General features: G+C 37.2%; 3 protein-coding genes across 3 annotated transcripts in view; 2 read left to right on the top strand and 1 right to left on the bottom strand.

The window, feature by feature from the left end:
• Positions 1-2,391: 2,391 nt before the first annotated feature.
• On the bottom strand, positions 2,392-5,053 carry LOC149040286 (uncharacterized). Its single transcript, XM_089183005.1, has one exon. It carries the CDS (start codon positions 4,416-4,418, stop codon positions 2,745-2,747), a length of 1,674 nt encoding a protein of 557 aa, XP_089039131.1. The 5' UTR covers positions 4,419-5,053; the 3' UTR covers positions 2,392-2,744.
• An 8,185-nt stretch (positions 5,054-13,238) lies between these two features.
• Positions 13,239-20,794, top strand: LOC149040287 (lactadherin-like). Its single transcript, XM_089183087.1, has 5 exons — positions 13,239-13,263; positions 13,556-13,731; positions 14,145-14,294; positions 19,634-19,716; positions 20,662-20,794. Exons 1-5 carry the CDS (start codon positions 13,239-13,241, stop codon positions 20,792-20,794), a joined length of 567 nt encoding a protein of 188 aa, XP_089039213.1.
• Positions 19,641-20,871, top strand: part of LOC149040288 (tubulin monoglutamylase TTLL4-like) — a 14,122-nt gene continuing 12,891 nt past the window's right edge. The window contains exons 1-2 of the mRNA XM_089183031.1: positions 19,641-19,716; positions 20,662-20,790. The gene's annotated coding sequence lies outside the window, so the exon portion shown is untranslated. The remainder of the gene's footprint in view (positions 19,717-20,661; positions 20,791-20,871) is intronic.

Raw genomic sequence — 20,871 nt, forward strand, 5'->3', positions numbered from 1 at the left:
ATATGCAGAACAGCCGTGGGTACGAGAGCTCCCGGAATTTCTCATTCCTCAAATAGTTTTTTTTCCCTAAATATTTGAAAGTTCTTGTTTCTGTCGGAAGAATTTCGATTCAGCTGCCACAAGGGTAGCTACTATATATGACTCTCAGAAATCACATTTCTAGGAATCCCCGCTTAAAATGATGTTAAGTTTTTAAGATCCACTGAATTAAAACTCTTACTTCCGGTGAAAATGTTTACCGTCATTTTTTAGCCAATATTGATCTTTTTGATATACGGCGTTTTTGTATGACAGACAGCTAATAACTTTTTTACATAACAATCATTTTGGTCGAAAACATTTTGAGCCGGGGCTTATAGGTTGCGATTTCAAAGTCGTCTAGTAATACCTAAATTACAATTATTCCTTGCGAGTTACATGGAAAAAGTCCGTCATCTTTGCATATGTTACGCGTCAGTTATTCAGCTGGCATTTGTTGCTTTGAATTATGTAAAAACGGTAAAAAAGAATAAAAAAATATATCATTAGATTTAGATTACCATAACATATGTAGAAACCTTTTACCTTTAATGAGATGGTCGCGCGAAGTATGTTCTAAACGTCGTCAAAATGCTTTCAAATAGATTTTGATTGCAACAATTTTTTTCATGTAAAGGAATTAAGAAACTAGTAAAGTTTCTTGCGAGTAATTATCAGTTATTTTATCCATAATCAAAACTACAACAAAATTCTCGAACGTAATTGGTTATCACCAGCTCGATTTGAGCACTAATGGAAAGTTAACACGTCATGCCTGTGTAAGTGGACAGCACGCTGAGAGAAATTGAGAGAAATTGAAAAGGCACTCGTTTGTTGTTTCCTACTGCTCATCAACCAGTGAAAAACCTGTACCCAACAAAGGATTTTTTTTCCACTTAATTCCATTTAAGGTCCACCGAAGCATTAAAGATGATTTCATTCGTGAGGAAACGAGTCAGCCGGTGTAATTAGATACCTCTCGAAGTCGGTTGCGTCATACGTCATGAACGAGAGAACATGAAACATGTAAACAGTGTCAGCAGTCGGAATTATTCAGCGAGCAAAGTGAGTTAGGTCCAACGTCGTCCAAGGTCATATTGATCAGCCTCAGTATTTTTGTATGTGGCAATGAAAAATCAGTCCTCGTTTCTGCAAATGCTTCTGTTAAAATCACACAACCACATAGCTGAATCATACCGCTAGTGAATAAATGTATCATAGAATGTATGAACAACTTTTAAACCTTTCTGCAGAGGTTTTAAAAAGATCGCAATTTCTTGAAGAAATCCGAGTAGTTTTAAAATGTGACTTCGAGACCAGTCGAACAATAATGTGCAATAACAGTAGTCTATCAGCGCTTAATTAAACTGAACGCTCAAAAATGCAAACGGTTTAACAATGGATGAGTAGTGACTTGAATCATTCGTTGGAGCCAGCTTTCATACAGCTCACGACAACAGCTTCTTCCGGCGAAGAGCGAAAATTTAACATGATGGATATGCAATTAGTTCAATTAATAGTCCTTTTAATCAAACCGAAGACGGGAGAGGGGCGGGAGTTTGGAATCAAAGGGTTGCAAAAGAACGGGAGGTGGGAGAACGTGGTACGGGAGGTTGGAAGCTGTGGCGCAAGAGTCGTATTCGAAGTTCAACGAAATCATACAAAAAAGAAGAACATAAGGGAAAACAAGAAGAAATTCAGCAAGTGGTAAGATTTACTGATTATATTTCAGTTTCCACTAAATACAAAAAATTTACAATTTTCGTTTGCGGGCAAGAGTTCCATCTTACCCGCTTGAGTAGCCAAGCAGAGCATCATCTCACCCACGTGCTCCGCTAGCAATGAATTAGCATTTATTGACAAGTTTAATTTGATCTCCGAGGATGATTATAGTAATTTTTACCATTTCAATTTATCACGCGACAAAGTTCACTGCAGAAATTGGTCTTGTTTGAAAACTGTCACGCAGGAAACAACAGCCAAATAAAATACTAAATTTGATTAATGAAACATTCATCAAGAAAAGCACAAGTGCTCAAAACTACTTAAGCAAACATTGGGCCTATCACAGCAGTAACTGTCCACGCATTACGCTGAAAAGACGGATAAAGGCTAATGTTAAAATCATCGAAAGATAGGAACACCATGATTAAAATATAAAATGACGCACATACGTGTGAGAGAGACTGGATATCAACCCCTTTCACACACACAAGAGAATCACATCAGTTCAACTTCTCCTCAAAATATCCATACATTATCCAGTAAACAGGTAATGAGAATCATAAACAAATATCCCAGCTTATCGCTGTGTCAGACGTGTCACCTTGCCATGACATAAAATAATATTTCCTCGCATTACAAAGAGATATATGGCAGTTACAATGTGCAATTTTATTAACACATCTAAAGAGGTGAGGACCACAAGCTGGTTTCCAAATAAGCATCATATCTCTAGCTAAGCCTGGAGCCATCAATAAAGTTCCTACATGATCAATGATGTAATGCTTATTTCCCAAGAAAATTTCAAAACTGCATCGCATTAGTTCAATTAAATTCCAACGCATCAAAAGTTAATAAATTGAGGCTATAAAAGCTTTCATTTTGGGCATAAAACTTTAGTCTTAAGTTACATCATGCCGTGTGGAAAATAAAGGCATTGTGCTTATTATGTTAATTGCATGATTATTGATGCAAAACACTTAGTCTGTAAACTTAGTGTGATTTTAAATTATGATTACTTTGCGTCCTAAACCATCAAGCCGAGTTGCTACTGCAATGCGACCCTCAGTGGTCACTGCCATCCCCAGCAGAGGAAGGGACTGTCCCATATTGACAGGAGTACTTCGCACAAACTCACCATCTTTGGTGTAAATTTCTATATGCAAGATGTCTGTATCATTGTCCTTACAACCGACCACCACGACATGTTGACTTGCCCTGTCAAATGCAATTCTTGAATACACCATGGACATTTGCAGATCAAACGTGTTTAGATGGTCACCTTGTTCGCTAAATATGTCAACACGTGACGGATGCTCTTGTACCACCATAACTCTGCCATCACTTACAGTGGTGATGTCGTGTGGGCTCGTCAAGATTTGTTCTCCAAAACTGCAAACAAACTGACCATCAGTCTCATAAACATCCACAATATGATGTTTCCTTCCCCATTTAATCTTCAGTACCATCACTGTACCACTATCACTGACTGACAGTTTACACGAGTAAAATTTATAGCTCATTATCCTGACGCGAAACTTGTGATGATAATCAGCGGTTTTGTTAAACTTAAAAATCCAGTATGGGCCCTCGCCACTCTTTTCTGTGACCATAACATAAATGTTGTCATTCATGTCTGTGGTTAGCTGAACCGCCCAGTTCCATAGCTCTTCACCGCTGTCATCAATAAGAGGAGGAAGTCTTAAACATTGCACAAACTTGCCACTGCTGTCATACACCTTGATTGTCGATTCATTCTCTGTTACAATATATTGCCCGCTTGAGTTGGTAGCGATATCAAGCGGACAATCATGATCAAGTATCCATGGTACACTACAGTTCTCCATACCCTGTTTACAAAGTATTTTTGTTACTCTCCGGTCTCGCAACAGATCAACTTTCTCCTTCCCTGTATCAATCATGGGCAATGGTGGCAATAATCCTTTTGCAAATGGTTCATTTGTAAATGGTTCTTTAACGTGTACTGTTTGTATGACATCGTAGACGACGCGGTTGACAAGACAGACACCGGAAATAACTTTCCGTCGTTCTTCTTTGTTAAATAAACTCTTCACTGCCTTGATACCTGTCCTGAGCTGTTCTTGTAAACTTCGCTGAACCATGGGCAGACCGTTTAGCTCTTCAATGCACACTTTACATGGTGCTACAGCATCTGCGGGATGGTCTATTGTTTCTAATACTGTTGCCATGACTCGGTACTGCATTGCTAAGATGCGGTCATTTGGTGATAGCGCTTCATTAGAAAAGGCATCTGTTGCTCTTTCACGAGCACGTTCGAATCTCTTCTTTGCATGGGAGAGCTTTCTTGTAGCAGATTCAGTAAGCTCCAAGTGTTTCATTCCTTCAGCGAGCGACACAGCTTCCGCACAAGCCGCTTGTGCTGTATCCACGCCATACTCACTCCGCGACCTTTTCCCTTCAAATACTTCATACAGCAACTCGATTCCTTCTCTAAAGAATCCAATACTCGCTAATAAATCTTTCCTTGATAATCCATCCAGCTTGGACTTCATGTCATCGATTTCTCGCATGATGATGCCGCGAAACTGTTGATCTGTTACGTCGCCATCTTTAAGCTTCTTTGATGCCTCATCTCTGCTTTTATCCACAAGCCATCCAATAGTCGCTTTGAAAACTGCTGTTATGATCGCAGACATAATGGCAGCTTGGAACTTAGTAATCAGAAGAAATTGGGAGCTTTTTTCAGTGAATCTTCACAATAAGTAACTCCTCAAGCGTCGATGAAAGCAAAAGAAAAAACAAATGATGGCAAAATTTCAAGAATTATTGCAATTTTGGAATGATAATACCTGTCAGCCCAGAAAATAAAACAAAACAAAGCATAACAAAGAGAAAGCAATCAAGGAATGATGGCGTGAAGATTTATAGCCTCTTCGAATAATTCTTTGTTGGAAAAACATATTTGTCTTTGAAAAGTTATGTTGCTCATTGCAGACACTCAAATAGGCTGTTTTGGTCTTAAGTTCTTCCTTTCGCCGACGAATGATAATGTGAGCATTAGAAATCCCTGACAGGTATCAGTAAAAGTACAATCTAAAGCTCTCTTTGTTTTGTTTAATAAAATGTTACTCGTTATCATTGAATTTTCAATCACGTCACGGCATCATTCGACTTCTCAATGGAAATATTGTTTGATGCCCGAGGAAAAAAAGGATGATTATTGTTCATGAATCTTCCTTAGTTGTTGGCTTTGTTCCTAGCTTTAATGTGTTTTACTTATACTGAGTTCTTTCTTTACCTTGTTACCCGTAAATAACTGTTATACCACAACTGGAGCTGGAACGGGTTCCTTCAACCAAATTAGTATTTGCCGGCTATTTATCGGGTTATGGCCCTACACACAAACGATGTAATTTACATCTAGAATGATTGAAATCCCTTCTCACAGCATGGGTTGAAAATTAAGCGAGCCGTGTGAACTCAGAGGGTGAAAGACTGAGGTGTTATTTATAGACTCAAACCCATACGCTAAATCAAACAGATATCGATATCGTCCGGCTTTGCACTTTACAGTTGGCAAAGGAAGGCTACGGAACATAACCTATCCTTTGTTATGAATGATTTGTATCTTAGGCATGTTTCTGCCATTGAAGTGTATATAATTAACATAAAGACCATGTACGGAATGTACTCCAGACAACCGCGATTTTTAAGACTGTTTCTTATATTTTTATTGTCAGCGAGAAGAACTTGAAATCTGAAACATTTCTCAAAGTTACCACTGTTGTCAAACACCTTTATTGTCAATTCACAGTCTACTACAAAATTTTGCCCGCGTGTCTCACGAATCATTTCTATCCAGTGCTCCTCTTCACCATTTGATCAAGTATCCATGATACATTACGATGCTCCATATCCTGTTTATGCAATGCCTTAGCTATTCTTACATCATGCAGCAAGTCAACTTTTTCTTCTCATGTATCAACTGTGAGCCATTCCAGGAGCAGTAAACTCCTGCTGCGTGAAACTTTAGGCGAGACAATTGACGGGACAGACACCGGAAATGATTCTCTTTGTTCTTCTTTAATGATTAAACAAACCCCTTAAGGGCATTGATTCCTGTCTTGAGCTGTACTTTAAGAATTTCCTGAACCGCTGATAGACTGCGTTTAGCTCTTAAATACACATTTTACTTGCTTCTGCACTGAGCATTCACGCGACTGTCTAATTTCTGGTTGGTACTGTAACCATCACTCGGTTCAGCATTTCTAAGATGTGGTCCGATGTTTATGGTGCCTTCCTTCTACATAGCTCGACAACTGTGCCATGTGACCCCTCCTGGTTAAACAAGTTGTCTTAGAACACAAGCATAAACATTTACTCAATAAAACATGGAAAAAATATCATAACAGCAATGAATTTAAATTTCTGGACACGATAAACAACTAAAGCGAAGCAGTGGAAAGACCAGGACTGAAAAACCAGCCCTAAATCCTGAACAAATCCAAGAATGATAAAAGTCCAACAGAAGCTATGAATATCCCAAGGAAAATAAACAGCTTTACACTTCAGTAATTACAAACGTGATCTATGAGATAACCCTCTTGATAAAAAAGCATTCCATAAAATACGGCAGTTTTTAAGAATATTGAATAAGTTTGTCCCAACTTTCAACTTATATTTCTCATAACATGTACAGAAAGATTCATAGGGCCATAAAATTTTCATAACCTGTCAGTCAGCTCAGTTAAACTTATCCTCCATCTCTAATGCAAAACTTCGTTCTGCCGAAGGGCTAACGCTATGAAACCTCAGCTTCGAAACTCCTTACGGAGGCCAATCCACGATAGCAACTCAGTTGATGATACGAATTTTTTTTTTTGGGGGGGGGGGGGTTAGGGTTGAACGAAAGGGCTGGGAAAGCAGAAAAAATTTTATGACACGAAATAAAACAATAAGTAATTCTAGCATGAGTCACAGAAGTGTCATTCGCAATTTAGACAATCGTCAATCCAAATTACTGGGGCCACCCTACCACAACAGATCTCACAAGAATGAGAAAATGAGTCAGCTATCTGAAAAAGGATTCAACTTTCCCAGAAAAATTCTGTCCTCTGGCGTCAGAAAAAAAAAAAGAGCTCCATTTGCGCAATTGAGCCTCAGTTCACTAAAGGATGTTTCAATCTAGCCTCTTCTTACGAGGCATGGAGAGTCACCACTCCATATAAGAAAGCAGCTTTGGCAACTGACTCGTTCATTGCACCAAAAATGCAAACACGACATCAATATTCTTCCAATTCTACCAGTTACCCCGTTTGCCAGAATCCTACCGGTGAGAAACTGGTTATAACAACTCAACTAATCTCATCAGCCTGAATTTAGGTGGGTAAACAATGATCACAGAAACCTGAGGTCATCGAACACGTACGCAACCAAACCACTCCTATTCTGGCAGATATCAGTAGAAATTGGCAAAGTACCTTTAAAAAGTTCTGCATGTTTTTGGACTGTTAGGAAAGAAAATAAAACAAAACAACAAATATAAAAACGAGAATATGGAAATGTGCAGAACGGCCGTGGGTACAAGAGCTCCCGGAATTTCTTTGTTGTTGCTTTTTTTTTTTCTAAATATTAGAAAATTTCTCGTTTCTGATGGGAGAGTTTCGATTCAACTGCCACAAGGGTAGTTACTATATATGACCCTCAGAAATCACATTTGTAGGATTCCCCTCTTAAAATGATGTTAAGGTTCTAATATCCACCGAATTAAAAGTGTAATTTCCGGTGAAAAATGTTTACCGTCATTTTTTTCATTTTTTTAGCCAGTATTGATCTTTTTGATATACGTTTTTGTATAACAGACGACGAAAAATTTTTTAGTCGGAAACATTTTGAGCCGGGGCTTACCAATTGTAATAATTACAATGTGCTCTAGTCATATCTAAAATACATTTATTCCTTGCGAGTTACATGGAAAAAATCCGTCATCTTCTCTGTATATGTCACGCCCCCGTTATTCAGCTGGCATCTATTGCTTTGAAATATGTACAAACAATGAAAAAGGGAAAAAAACGGAATAATTTGATTAAGATTACCACAACATATGTAGAAACCTTTACCTTTAATGAGATAGTCGTGCCCAGTATGTTCTAAACGTCGTCAAAATGTTTTCAAATATATTTTGATTTTTTCTCGTAAATGAATTCAGAAACTAGCAAGTTAATGTTTAGTATTCGTTTAATTTTCTTGAGTGTAATCACCAGTTGTTTCATACAAAATCGCACCTCAGACTCGGTAATGCGTCGATCAATTCGAAGCTTCAACATCTTCCCCCCCCCTCCCCTCTCCGCCTCTGAACATTTGATTGTTGTCCGTACCAGGGTGGGGTGAAAAGCTTAAACCAGAACTCTGAAGTCTTTCCAGCGGAATGAGCGTGGTTTGTAATTTGATATGGAGGCTCTTAATGATAAGATACTAAAAAAAGGAAGATCAGATCCAGCATTTGGGTGAGGAATTAAAAAATAACTTTGACTTTAGGAGGCGGGAATTTGAGCGAACCAATCTTGGAAAGTTCAAATGCCCGGGGGCTGCCTTTTGCATCTGACGCTTCGAATTGATCGACGCATGAACGTTTGACTGATTAACTTTTCAGGACAGGAATAAACCCGTTGGTAACATATCAGCGGGCTATGTCAAACAAGGCTGTCTGAGTAAAATTTCCGTAAACTCTTCCCTTCTGCGTTAAAATTATTTTGAACTGAAGTAACTCAGAGTGGTTTCTTTACATTCATTCAAAGCCGAATCGCGAGCACTTTGCATCCGTTCTTACGGGATGGTTTCTACTTACATGTACAACTGGCCGTTTATACTCCTAGCGCTTCCGTCGCTTTTTATCTCAATCAGTTGCGGTCATGGTAAGTAGTAAGCCTAAAAAACAAGCAGAGGAGCAGTTATGCAAGGAAGCTCAAATAGGACACAAGAAAAAAACAAAAGTGAAACTATCATTCTAAAAAAAGGTTTCTCAACGACCCTATTTGGCAAGTCGGATTAGATGATCGTTTATACTTTCTTTTACGACCTGTGTTTGTTTTTCGAGTTCAAATTTGAATGAAGCCCTTTTCCTTCGATGGATCCATCCAAGTAAAGTAGGTTTGGCGTTAACATCGATCGGATCAACATTCCTTCTCGGAATGAGCTCGGTTGTAATACTCGGTTTGGCCGATTGCTTATCGATTTCGAAAGATCAATCCGATGTATATTCGTGGAGGCAATGTGTGCAAGGGGCTCGAGCGAAATGGTGGCACATATCGATAAATTAAATGAAACAAACTTTAGCAATCCATGCCAGCTAGTACTGGACCATACAAAGATGTAAGTGAGTTAGTTGTTGAGGTAATGAAAATATCTGGAATCGCTGAATGTCGAAGCCGCAATTAGGAAAGGTGTTTGCGTGGGTAATGTAATTTAAACTGTACGTTTACTCTCAGTTTTTTGTTATTTGCGGTATCGCCAAACGCGTTATGTGTCTGATTTGAAACCTTATGAGTGCTCGAGTGATACAGGCACTGTGCGTTCGGAATTATACTAAGGAGTCCAATTATCCAATCGATCAAAAAAAGAGAGAAAAAAGATAATAATGAAAATATCAAATCGAAATGTTGTTTTTAGGTGGCATGTACACATAAAATTGACTTTGTGGCTGTAAATTGTGGAAAGATCGTATTTTTCTTGACTTTTGGATGTGTACTGAACCTGTCATAACAAGTCATGATGTGCTTTAGAATGAAAGTGAATGACAACCAAACTTTAATTTAATGCATGTACTGTAGTTTTTGATCTGTCCTAGTCAGACATGTCACTGAGCTCAACAATAGAGAACAGAAGAAAAAAAAAACCACAGTTTTAGTTGAAAAATAATTTGCCTAAGCAATGTTCTATATCCAAGTAATAATGATTATAAATATGGATGTTACAAATAGAAGTTACATATTAAACATTTTGAGAGTTTAAGGGTTAACATGACATGTACAGATGGTACAATTAAACTTTAATGCTGTCTGCTACATATAATTATGGTTAATACAGTTTTCAACATGTTGATCTGGAAAGTAACCTGATCTACAATTGGAATTGATGATGTTTGGTGCTCAGAAAATGGTCAGGACTAAAGGTATACTGCAGACTGCAGATAGATCAAACAAGTTTTCAAAATAATGAAAGCATTCAAGATTATTATTAATAACATCAGTTTGCTTGAGAAGGAAAATTTGCACTTTAAATCACCTATTTGAACTGATTCATAAACACGAAAACAATGGGCTAATGTTTGAGAAGAAATTTCTTTTACATTTTCCATTGCAGTCTAGCTAAGAATTATTCTTACAAACTAAGCATACCATTTTAAATTTAAAGATGCCAAAGGCACTATTAATCAATGAAATCAATGATTGTTTATTTTTGATGTAATCTTGCAGAAAAGGAGAAAACCCACAACACAGCTTGATATGCATGCTTAATAAATTGTTGTAAACAAATTTACCCTTGCCACTGAAGTCAAGAAATACAATTCTATTAAAGCAGCAACTGCAGGGCTATGAATAATTTTATTCCTCTTACATTCCCAACAATATGTGTTTATTCATTTATTTTTGTCATGTAAAGAATGTTCAAGTACTCTTGGTATGGAGAATGGCCGCATCAAAGATGCTCAAATCACTGCATCTTCACAGTGGGATGGAAATAATGCAGCAATCCAGGGAAGATTGAACTTCAAGGCTGGTGGAGGCAAACAAGGAGGATGGTCAGCTGGGAAGAATAATGGAAATCAATGGATACAGGTGGCTCTTGGCAGTTACACCAAATTAACAAGTATAGCAACACAGGGAAGGAATGCTCACAGCCAGTGGGTAACGGCATACAAGCTGCAGTACAGTGAAGATGGAGTGAAATTTTACTACTATAAAGTATCAGGACAGAGTTCACCTAAGGTATGTCTACTGCCATGTGTCACCTACTGAATGATTTTCAGGTGTATCCTTTTGGTATGTGTAGAAAATGAACCTTTAAATGAAGGAAAATCTGTTGAAGTTCATGTCGTTTCCTTTGAAAATGGCTTGGGTCACAAGGAGAATATTAAATAGGCTGTCTTTTCATAAATAATACTGGATGCAGTCTTGTATAACATTCTTGAGGGTGCTTCGTTTACAGACTTTATTTCATCTAGTTTAAAATTACTGATGATCCTTGTAATCTGATTGGCTCTCATTGGTGCAATTAATTCATGTGCTTTAAATCACATATTTTCCCTGCTAATAAGGAAGCCTCACCAAGACACAACAACCAATCAGATTTCAAGACTTGTTTACAAAGAAAGAAATCAAATTGCAAGAAAATGAAAAACAACTTTTGTAACCTTCCACAAACCAGCTCACTACTAGATCAATAAAAATATTTGTAGACAAAAATCCTTATCTGAGGGACTAAATTTGCAATTTCAAACTGGACTAGGTAATTAAGGGGTAATTGAACTTCATGTTGTGCAATTTTTGTCCGATTTCAAATCATGCACATGATTTCAGACCTAATTTTTTCAAAGACCACAAATTGCACTCACCCTACAGGCTAGTGCAATTTTGTTAGTCTTTAAAAAAATTCACTTGTGCTTATTTATTCCAAATTGCACTTGAAATCATGTGATTACCAAGACAAATTGCACAACACAGAGTTCAATTATCATTATTTTTTAGGCAACTTATAACTGATAATTACTTTCACAACTAAAATTATATTTTGTCACAGTTAAATCATTATTACATTAATTGAGTAATATTTTGGCATCAAAGTGATGCCAAAAATGTTGGCATGTAGGTGATTGTGCTGTCTATTCCTAAGCATGATGAAAAAAGGAAACTCGAAGGAGGAAAGCCTCTTAAATCATGAAACAAATTACCATTTATCTTGTTGTGTGATAGACCAAAAAAAGAAAGAACTTTTTTTTGATGGCCTTATGATTGTTAGATGAATGATGGCTATAAAGTTCCCTTATATGCTATTTTTCTGCTGACCTCTAAATTCATACAATCCAGAGTTGATTTTAATTAGTGACTATCACTCAGAATTGTTTGTCTATTCTCTAGCGAGTTTACAATGTAACCTCAGATTAGTGCTGAGTGTGCTTTATTATGTCATTGCAGGCCAAAAATTCAGCTGGCCATCACTGCTTTTTCATCCAGTAAACTTTACAAGCAGCTTGCACTTAGCAATAGCCTTTTGATTGATTATCTTTTCTTTGGTGTTTTTCTCTCCATCAAAGTCCCACATGACACCCCAACCTTCTGGCTAATGGATTGAAAGTAACCATGACTGGGTATTAATGAAAGACCCAGTGCTTTAACTATATCATCCTTTAAATAATTATTACTAGTGTGCACTCAGTGGTTTAAATCTCCAGAAGATAGAAAGGGAATTTTTTTGCTTTCCTTGTGTTGGAAAAGTCTTTAACCTTTAAACCCCTAAGAGTGACTGGCATCTATTTTCTCCTTACAATATCAGTTCTGGATCACACACTAAGGTCATGGGAATAAAAGAAATGATCATCAAGTAAACTAGCTAGTGATTGTTAGACAAATTCTCCTTGTCAGAACCTTAGGAAAAGTATAGCAAACAGTATGGAGAATATGCATACTTATTGTTAGAATGTAAATGAGGGATTAAATTAATATATCTTAATAACTATATATATATATATATTTGCTTTGTTTAAGCAACACTCAATTAGACAGAATACCTTAGGTGAACAGAGTTCACGTAAGGTGAATGTAGAGGCAGTTACTTGTTGAAAACATATCCTTATATCTGCGCAGTATAGAGGTGACAGTTATAATATGTTGCAAGTATTTCTTAATTAACAGGTAATTTAGTGTTAACAACTGGGTTGAAAACGTAAATTAGCCATCGTAAAGGGTAAAAAAGCTGACGTTTCGAGCGCTAGCCCTTCGTCAGAGTGATTGTATGGCTCTGACGAAGGGCTAACGCATGAAATGTCAGCTTTTTTCACCTTTACGGTGGCTAATTTACGTTTTCAACCCAGTTGTTAACACTAAATTACCTTCTATACTCTCCCACCGATGCAGCACCACAGTTTCTTTAGAAACTTACCCCTTTATTCATTTCTTAATTAAGTCATCTGCAAATACCAAGGGGCTAAGCCTCTGATCATGCATTCTACTATGGAAAAAGTTAATTATGCCACATTCAAAATTGGAGTTCGTTGACTTTCTCTTGCATATTTACAACAAGTGCAATCAACACATTACAATTTTAAATGTAAGTTGAAACTGACATTAAAAATGACATGACTGTGGTAACTGATTATTAATTTTACTTGCATGTATTTGTAGGTATTCAAAGGAAATAAAGACAGAGACAGCATTGTTTATCACCATTTAAACCCACCCATCAAAGCTTGCTACATCAAACTTCGACCAACAGCATGGTATGGTCATATATCACTAAGGATGGAGCTTTATGGTTGCTCAACAGGTATGATTAAACATTGTCTTAAATGAACTTATTTGGCACTTAAAAGTGGAAGGGTGAAACACATGTTTTGGTTATAACCAGTATAATGCTGAAATATGGATATGGCAAGAATCTCTAGATTGTTAGATACTACGTTATGACATACAAAAAAAATTTCTGCTTGATCCAAATTTTGTGTTACTTTTAAATTTTCAATAGAACTGTCTGTACTTACCCTCAAACATACCTACATACCTCAGTACATAAACACATACACATAAACTGTTCTTTTACCTTCTTTATTTCTGTAAAGAATGTTCAGCACCTCTTGGCTTGGAGAGTGGACTCATTAAAGATGCTCAGGTCACTGCATCTTCAGAATGGGATAGAAATCATGCAGCAATCCAGGGAAGATTGAACTTCAAGGCTGGTGGAGGCAAGCAAGGAGGATGGTCAGCTGGGAAGAATAATGGAAATCAATGGATACAGGTGGCTCTTGGCAGTTACACCAAATTAACAAGTATAGCAACACAGGGAAGGAATGCTCACAGCCAGTGGGTAACAGCATACAAGCTGCAGTAAACAAAACATGTGTTTCACCCTTCCATTCTTAAGTGCCAAATAAGTTCATGTAAGACAACAATCATACCTGCTGAGCAACCATACAGCTCCATGCTAAGTGATATATGACCGTACCATGCTGTTGGTCGAAGTTTGATGTTCTTTTACCTTCAGCACCTCTTGGTTTGGAGAGTGGATGCATTAAAGACGCTCAAGTCACTGCATCTTCAGAATGGGATAGAAATCATGCAGCAATCCAGGGAAGATTGAACTTCAAGGCTGGTGGAGGCAAGCAAGGGGGATGGTCAGCAGGGAATAATAATGAAAATCAATGGATACAGGTGGCTCTTGGCAGTTACACCAAATTAACAAGTATAGCAACACAGGGAAGAAATGCTCACAGCCAGTGGGTAACAGCATACAAACTGCAGTACAGTGAAGATGGAGTGAACTTTTACTACTATAAAGTACCAGGACAGAGCTCACCTAAGGTAAATGTAGAAGCAGTTACTTGGTTTAAAACTGTTAAAAACATATCTGTATGTCTGCACAGTATAGACTGAGGTAACAGTTATAATATGTTGCAAGTATTTCATAATTAAGTCATCTGCAAATACCAAGGAGCTAAGCCCCTGATCATGCATTCTACTATGGAAAAAGTTGATAATGCCACATATCTAGCCTGGCATTCAAAATTTGAGTTTCTTGATTATCTCTTGCATATTTACAGCTAGTGCAATCAACATGTTATAATATTAAATGTAAGTTTAAACTACCTTTTAAAATGGCATGACTGTGGTAACTGATTATTAATTTTACTTGCATGTATTTGTAGGTATTCAAAGGAAATAAAGACAGAGACAGCATTGTTTATCATCATTTAAACCCACCCATCAAAGCTAGCTACATCAAACTTCGACCAACAGCATGGTATGGTCATATATCACTAAGGATGGAGCTGTATGGTTGCTCAGCAGGTATGATTGTTGTCTTACATGAACTTATTTGGCACTGAAAAATGGAAGGGTGAAACACATGTTGTGATTATAACCAGTATAATTGCTGAAATGAATATAACAAGAAACTGTAGATTGTTAGATACTACATAATGAGGTGTGTAGAACATTTCTGCTTGATCCAAATTTTGTCTAATTTTTAATTTTTGCTAGAACTGTATGTACCTACCCTCAAACATACCTACCTATACCTCAGTACATAAACACATACACATAAACTGTTCTTTTACCTTCTTTATTTCTGTAAAGAATGTTCAGCACCTCTTGGTTTGGAGAGTGGATGCATTAAAGATGCTCAGGTCACTGCATCTTCAGAATGGGATAGAAATCATGCAGCAATCCAGGGAAGATTGAACTTCAAGGCTGGTGGAGGCAAGCAAGGAGGATGGTCAGCTGGGAAGAATAATGGAAATCAATGGATACAGGTGGCTCTTGGCAGTTACACCAAATTAACAAGTATAGCAACACAGGGAAGGAATGCTCACAGTCAGTGGGTAACAGCATACAAACTACAGTACAATGAATGGTGAAACAGAGAATTAACTCTGAAGTGTAAATTAAAGTGCTATTTAAACCCATGAATAACCCATTGGGCGTTAGCCCTAATAAAGGGAAACAGGGAACCACACGAGGCAAAGAAAAAATCTTTTGACCTCGGTGGGAATCGAACCAATGAAGATGGACTGAACTTCTACTACTATAAAGTACCGGGACAGAGTTCACCTAAGGTAAATGTAGAAGCAGTTATTTAGTTTAAAACTGTTAAAAACATATCCTTATGTCTGCGCAGTATAGAGATAACGGTTATAATATGTTGGAAGTATTTCTTAATTAAGCCATCTGCAAATACCAAGGGGCTAAGCCCCTGATCATGCATTCTACTATGGAAAAAGTTGATTATGCCACATATCTAGCCTGGCATTCAAAATTGAAGTTTCTTGATTTTCTCTTGCATATTCACAGCTAGTGCAATCAACATGTTATAATTTTAAATGTATGATGACCCCTTTTATTTAAAATAAATAACAATCCCCACACCAGGGTAGTCCCATCAGAACGTACAGCTCTGCTATCAATAGGAGCCCTGGTGAATAGGATCATAAAATAAATACAATGCATAATGCAAAAATCAATATAAATAATACTACCAATAATAATAACAGCGGCAAGACTAATAATTTATGTGTTATCTAAATATCGAACAATACTATAAAAATCTATATATTTAGAATGGTATAAAAATCTATAAATACACACAAAACAATAAGAATCTAGTCAATATAAAATATTATAAAAAATTTTAATTAACTTGAATATTATAAACAACTCATCTATGATAATAAAAAGATTTCCTAGCTGTTTCAGTTCAAACGCGAGGCAAATGAAGTAAATTTCTCTGTCTTGTTCTGGTACTATTAAAATTGAAATATTGCTTAAAAAATTGAGGACAGTTACCAGAAATGCATTTATTAACTAATTTAAAAGTATGTTCGTCTCTTCTCGACTGTAACTCAGGCCATTTAAGATCCATTAAAGCTTTGTACTATCCATAGATATTGAAACAATTTTGGATGCCCTTCTTTGAAAATTATCCAGCAGTCTGGCATTGCCCACTCCACAACAGTTCCATACAGTGTCGCCATAGTCAAAAATTGGACGGATAAATGATAGATATAAATTGTTGGCAGCATGACAAGTTAAATCTCTTCATAATCGAGATAGCATACCTAATCTTTTCTTAGCTTTAGATAAAATGTACTGAATGTGGGGAGCCCAAGAAATAGTCTCATCAAATATAATACCAAGATAATTGAACATGTTTACCCGTTTTAAACTTTGTCCATGAAAAGTAATATGAAAGTCTTAATGTTTGGACAGTTTAGAATGAGTTCCAAATAGCATGGCTTCAGTCTTGGTGGTATTTAGAAACAAGCTGTTCACTTGAAGCCATTCACCCATTGTATTCAGGCCCTGATTCTGACGGTCTTCAATGACTTTAGAGTTATATCCAGCACAAAACAGAACGTATCAGCTGCGTACATAAGCACATTACAAATCTTAATGCAGAGGGGCAAATCGTTGATATGAATAACAAAGAGTAGAGGGTCTAATATGGAACATTGTGGAACACCAGATGTTATGCGTAGAGGATCAGACGAGGCACCACCGATGCCAACAACTTGGGTGCGGCCAGACAGATAGTTTTCAAACCAGTTTCGCTCTTTGCCTTTGATTCCAAGAAAGTGCAGTTCTCTCAACAAAATAGAATGATCTATTGTATCAAATGTCTTACGCAAGTCCACAAAAACTGCTCCCATCATGAAACCCTGATCAATATTTTGCCGGATTGTGTACGCGAAAGACAGAGCTGCAAATGTTGTTGAGTGTTGTTTGTGAAATCCACATTGGAATGGGCTAAGTAGACGGTTTTCTTGTAAATAACTCACTAGTTGAGTATGCACCACTCATTCAAGTAACTCTGATACTGCAGGTAAGATAGATATGGGGTGATAATTGTCAACATTGTCTTTCCTCCCTTTCTTAAATAATGGAATAACATAAGAAGCTTTCCAGTCGTCTGGAACTTTGCTCTGAGACAGTGAAGCATTAATTATTGCTGTAATAGGTTTCGTGACCATTGCAGAAGCGTCCTTTAGAAGTCTTGGTGGAATAATATCTAAGCCCACAGCTTTGCCTGATTTAAGTGGTCGGATTTCAGAGAGAACAGTAGATTGAGAAATATTTGTAAACAGAAAAGTAGAGTTCGTAGCTTTTTTAAAGATATACTTGACAAGAGGTTCGATGCAGCATTTATAAATGATTTGCAAAGGTTGATAGCTGTATTTACAAAGACATTGTTGAAAGAATTTGCAATTGAGCTTTTTTCAGTTATTACTTGACCATCGACTTTAAGTTTTGGTGATGGTTCTTTGCTTTTGGAGAGCAGGATTTTCTTAACTGTTCACCAGAATGAGTTGGGATCACCAGCATTCTCGTTGATGAGCCTTCGATTGTAGTTTTCCTTTTCCTTTCTGATTGAATTGGTAACTCAATTTCTTTGTAAGCGGTATCTTTTCCAGTCTGAGGGAAGTCCGGTGGTGTGAGCTTTTTTCTGTAACTAATCCCTTTGTCTCATTTGACGTTTGATAGAAGTATTGAGCCAAGGACAATAAATGTTTAAGCCCCTAACGCGTTTTACAATAGTGGGGGCGTGACGTTCTGCTATGTTAGTAAACTTATCTTTGAAGGACTGCCAAAGCTCATTAACGTCCTTATTGTTAACGTTTTCACTTGGGAGATCGAAGTCTGTGTTTTTCAAGTCCTCGAGGAATTTATCTGGGTCGTAATTTGCATAATTTCGAATTTTTTTAAGTTGTGATGGAGCTTTTTTCCAATTTATCTTTCTGACACAGAAAGACATTTCATGATCGCTTAAGCTAGTACCGGTGACGACCCCAGAGTCTTTAATGTTTTGTGGATGGTTTGCAGCAATCAGATCAGTCATAGTTCTAGATTCCGCGGTGACTCTTGTAGGCTCCTTGATGATTTGAGTAAACTGCAACGATTTAAATAAAGATTTAAGTTGGTTACATTCTGGGATAGTTGAGCGTTTTGACGCAAAGTCGGTGTTCCAATCTCCAAGTAAAACCACTTCTTGACCCTTTGAGACAGCAGTGTTCAGAGTGTTATTCATTTTTGAACAGAAACCTTTATCATAGTGGTTAGATGAGTTTGGAGGTCAGTATAAACAACTGGTTAGTAAACTACGCGACTTTGGAAGGGAAACTTCAAGCCAAAGGCCTTCTATGTCGGGCCTTTCAAGATCTTCTCTTCTGTCAACCATAACATCATTGCGAACATATTGCTACGCCTCCACCTTTCCCCTGTCTGTCCTTTCTAAACAGTTTATAACCAGGAATTGATAATTCATTGTTAGGAATTGAGTGCTTTCACCAAGTTTCAGTCAGCCCAAAGATGTGAATACTAGACTTGAGTTTGCTTAACAGAAGGCGTAGTTGGTTGATTTTCCATGGTAGGCTTTAAATGTTCTGATGTATCAATTTCAAGCCACGATTATTGACAATTTCTTGAAGTTTTAAAGGAAGATCAATCTCATCTTCACTAAGATCATCGAGTGACATGTTGTTATTAGAGCTGCACATATGACAGTGGCCCGAAGAGTCAAAATCAGGACCAAGACTCATTAGATGAAAATCCTTCTTGCATGAAGTACAGGGAAGACGAGCATCATCCGTTTTTGTAATTTTGAGACAGAGAGGACACTTTGGTGTATCGCTAACTGCAATAAGCCAGTTACTAGTAACTACAATTTCAAGTAAAACATCATGCTGTTGCCTGTTAAGGGTTTTTTTGTGTTTGAATGGTCCCCTTTTTGTGACTGCCACTGAATTTAAGGCATTTCACTACTGCGCAAACTTGAGCTGATCTTTATCACAAGGATCCATACTATAGCCTCATGTGCATATGTTATAACCCTTTTGGAGGTATGAAGGGTGACTAACATGTCAAGACTGCACTTAATCAACTAACTGGCAAGTCTTTGATTTGCATGGTATCGTTAGATTTTTTAACTCTTTAACTCCCAAGATCTGATCGTTTATTCTCCTCTCTAGCTGCTACACATTTCCTCATATATCAGCTATGAAAACTTATTGTTAGATTCTTCTGCCTGATAAGTTGGAGTTTCTCAATACCTGTTTAATTTGCAGGATAATATATGAATATCATAGGAAGAAGTTCTTTGTCAATCACCTCAGAGAGTAAAAGGGTTAATCTGATTTTTTCATGTACAGCCTGCTTCAGCCAGAGGGATTGGAATCCGTGTCATTCACAAGTGGAATCAAATTCCAAGGAAGAGACCTGTTATTGTTCAGAGGTATGCTGTATATCTCCCTCTGAGTTTAATAAACTAGTACGTAACTTGTGTATGTACTACTCAGTATTGTAGGGATAATACTCAAAAACAGCAACCACAATGCTCTAGTACATGTACGTTGTGTATACATGGTAGAGAGATGCCACAACCTTTGAAGATTTCAAGTCCAGAGTTTTATTACTCATGGGTGACAGTTACCTCTGCAGTGAGGCTACTGTGACTGCCTTTCCACCCACCCCCTCCCCCATAAAGATGAAGCAGACCCCCCAGAATAAATTCAAACATTTAATCAGGCTGTAATTCTCACATTGCTTCTGTAGTGGTACTTCCTTGTTGAATTGTAATTTAGCTGCACAATGCACGATAGTTGTTATAGACTATAATTGGTTAAGCTCTGATGACTGAGTGAGCACTAAGCATGTTCGTAAGAAGACTAGTCATTAATAATGGTAGTAGGACTTTGTGTCATCCAATGCAGTCTGTAATCATACGAGTGATTTACAAAATTGGAGGACCGCAAAGTGTGAGTCCGATTTGCTACTCACAAGTATGGTTACAGACAGAATCGGATGACTCAAAGTCCTGTTACCAATTAATCATAACAGTTATAATTTCTGAAAACAACAAATACATTCGGACAAATATGTGCTGGAGAGACAATGTTTAAGTGGAAAATTCCTTAACTTTTGGAAATTCCACAATTTTTGCTAGGATAAGTGGTTGTTGCTATGGTTATTGTGATCAATTCTTTGATTGGTGGATTTGACTGAAAGGACTAAGTATGGTTGGCTGCTTCAACTGTCAGATTGCAGGTGTCTGATTACAGCCAATTATCCGATTACAACTGTACCGAATATTTAGTGAAGAATAAAGCAGCTAATGCACCAATCATATTTGAAGAAATTGTAACAATTTGATTAATATCATCGTTGTTGTGATTTTTAGGTACCTTGCAAAACCGTTTCTCATCAATAGAAGCAAGTTTGATCTTCGAATCTATGTCTACGTCACTTCATACGATCCACTTAGGATTTATGTCTTTGAAGATGGGCTTGTGAGATTTGCAACATGCAAGTAAGTTTTCAAAGACTCAAACATGACATTCAATAAATAGATGTGTGCATGGTTAAATAGTTGTGAAGGTTTATTTGTCCA

The sequence above is a fragment of the Pocillopora damicornis genome, chromosome 9 (assembly GCF_964200805.1).
Source record: "Pocillopora damicornis chromosome 9, jaPocDami1.2, whole genome shotgun sequence".
Classification (NCBI taxonomy): domain Eukaryota; kingdom Metazoa; phylum Cnidaria; class Anthozoa; order Scleractinia; family Pocilloporidae; genus Pocillopora; species Pocillopora damicornis.

Coding starts and splice junctions, on each gene's coding strand:
- LOC149040286 (XM_089183005.1), bottom strand. CDS start 4,418: ATGTCTGCGATCATAACAGCAGTTTTCAAAGCGACTATTGGATGGCTT.
- LOC149040287 (XM_089183087.1), top strand. CDS start 13,239: ATGGAGCTTTATGGTTGCTCAACAG. Junction 13,732..14,144: donor ATGGAAATCAATGGATACAG/GTGGCTCTTGGC, acceptor CAATGGATACAG/GTGGCTCTTGGCAGTTACAC. Junction 19,717..20,661: donor AGACCTGTTATTGTTCAGAG/GTATGCTGTATA, acceptor TGTGATTTTTAG/GTACCTTGCAAAACCGTTTC.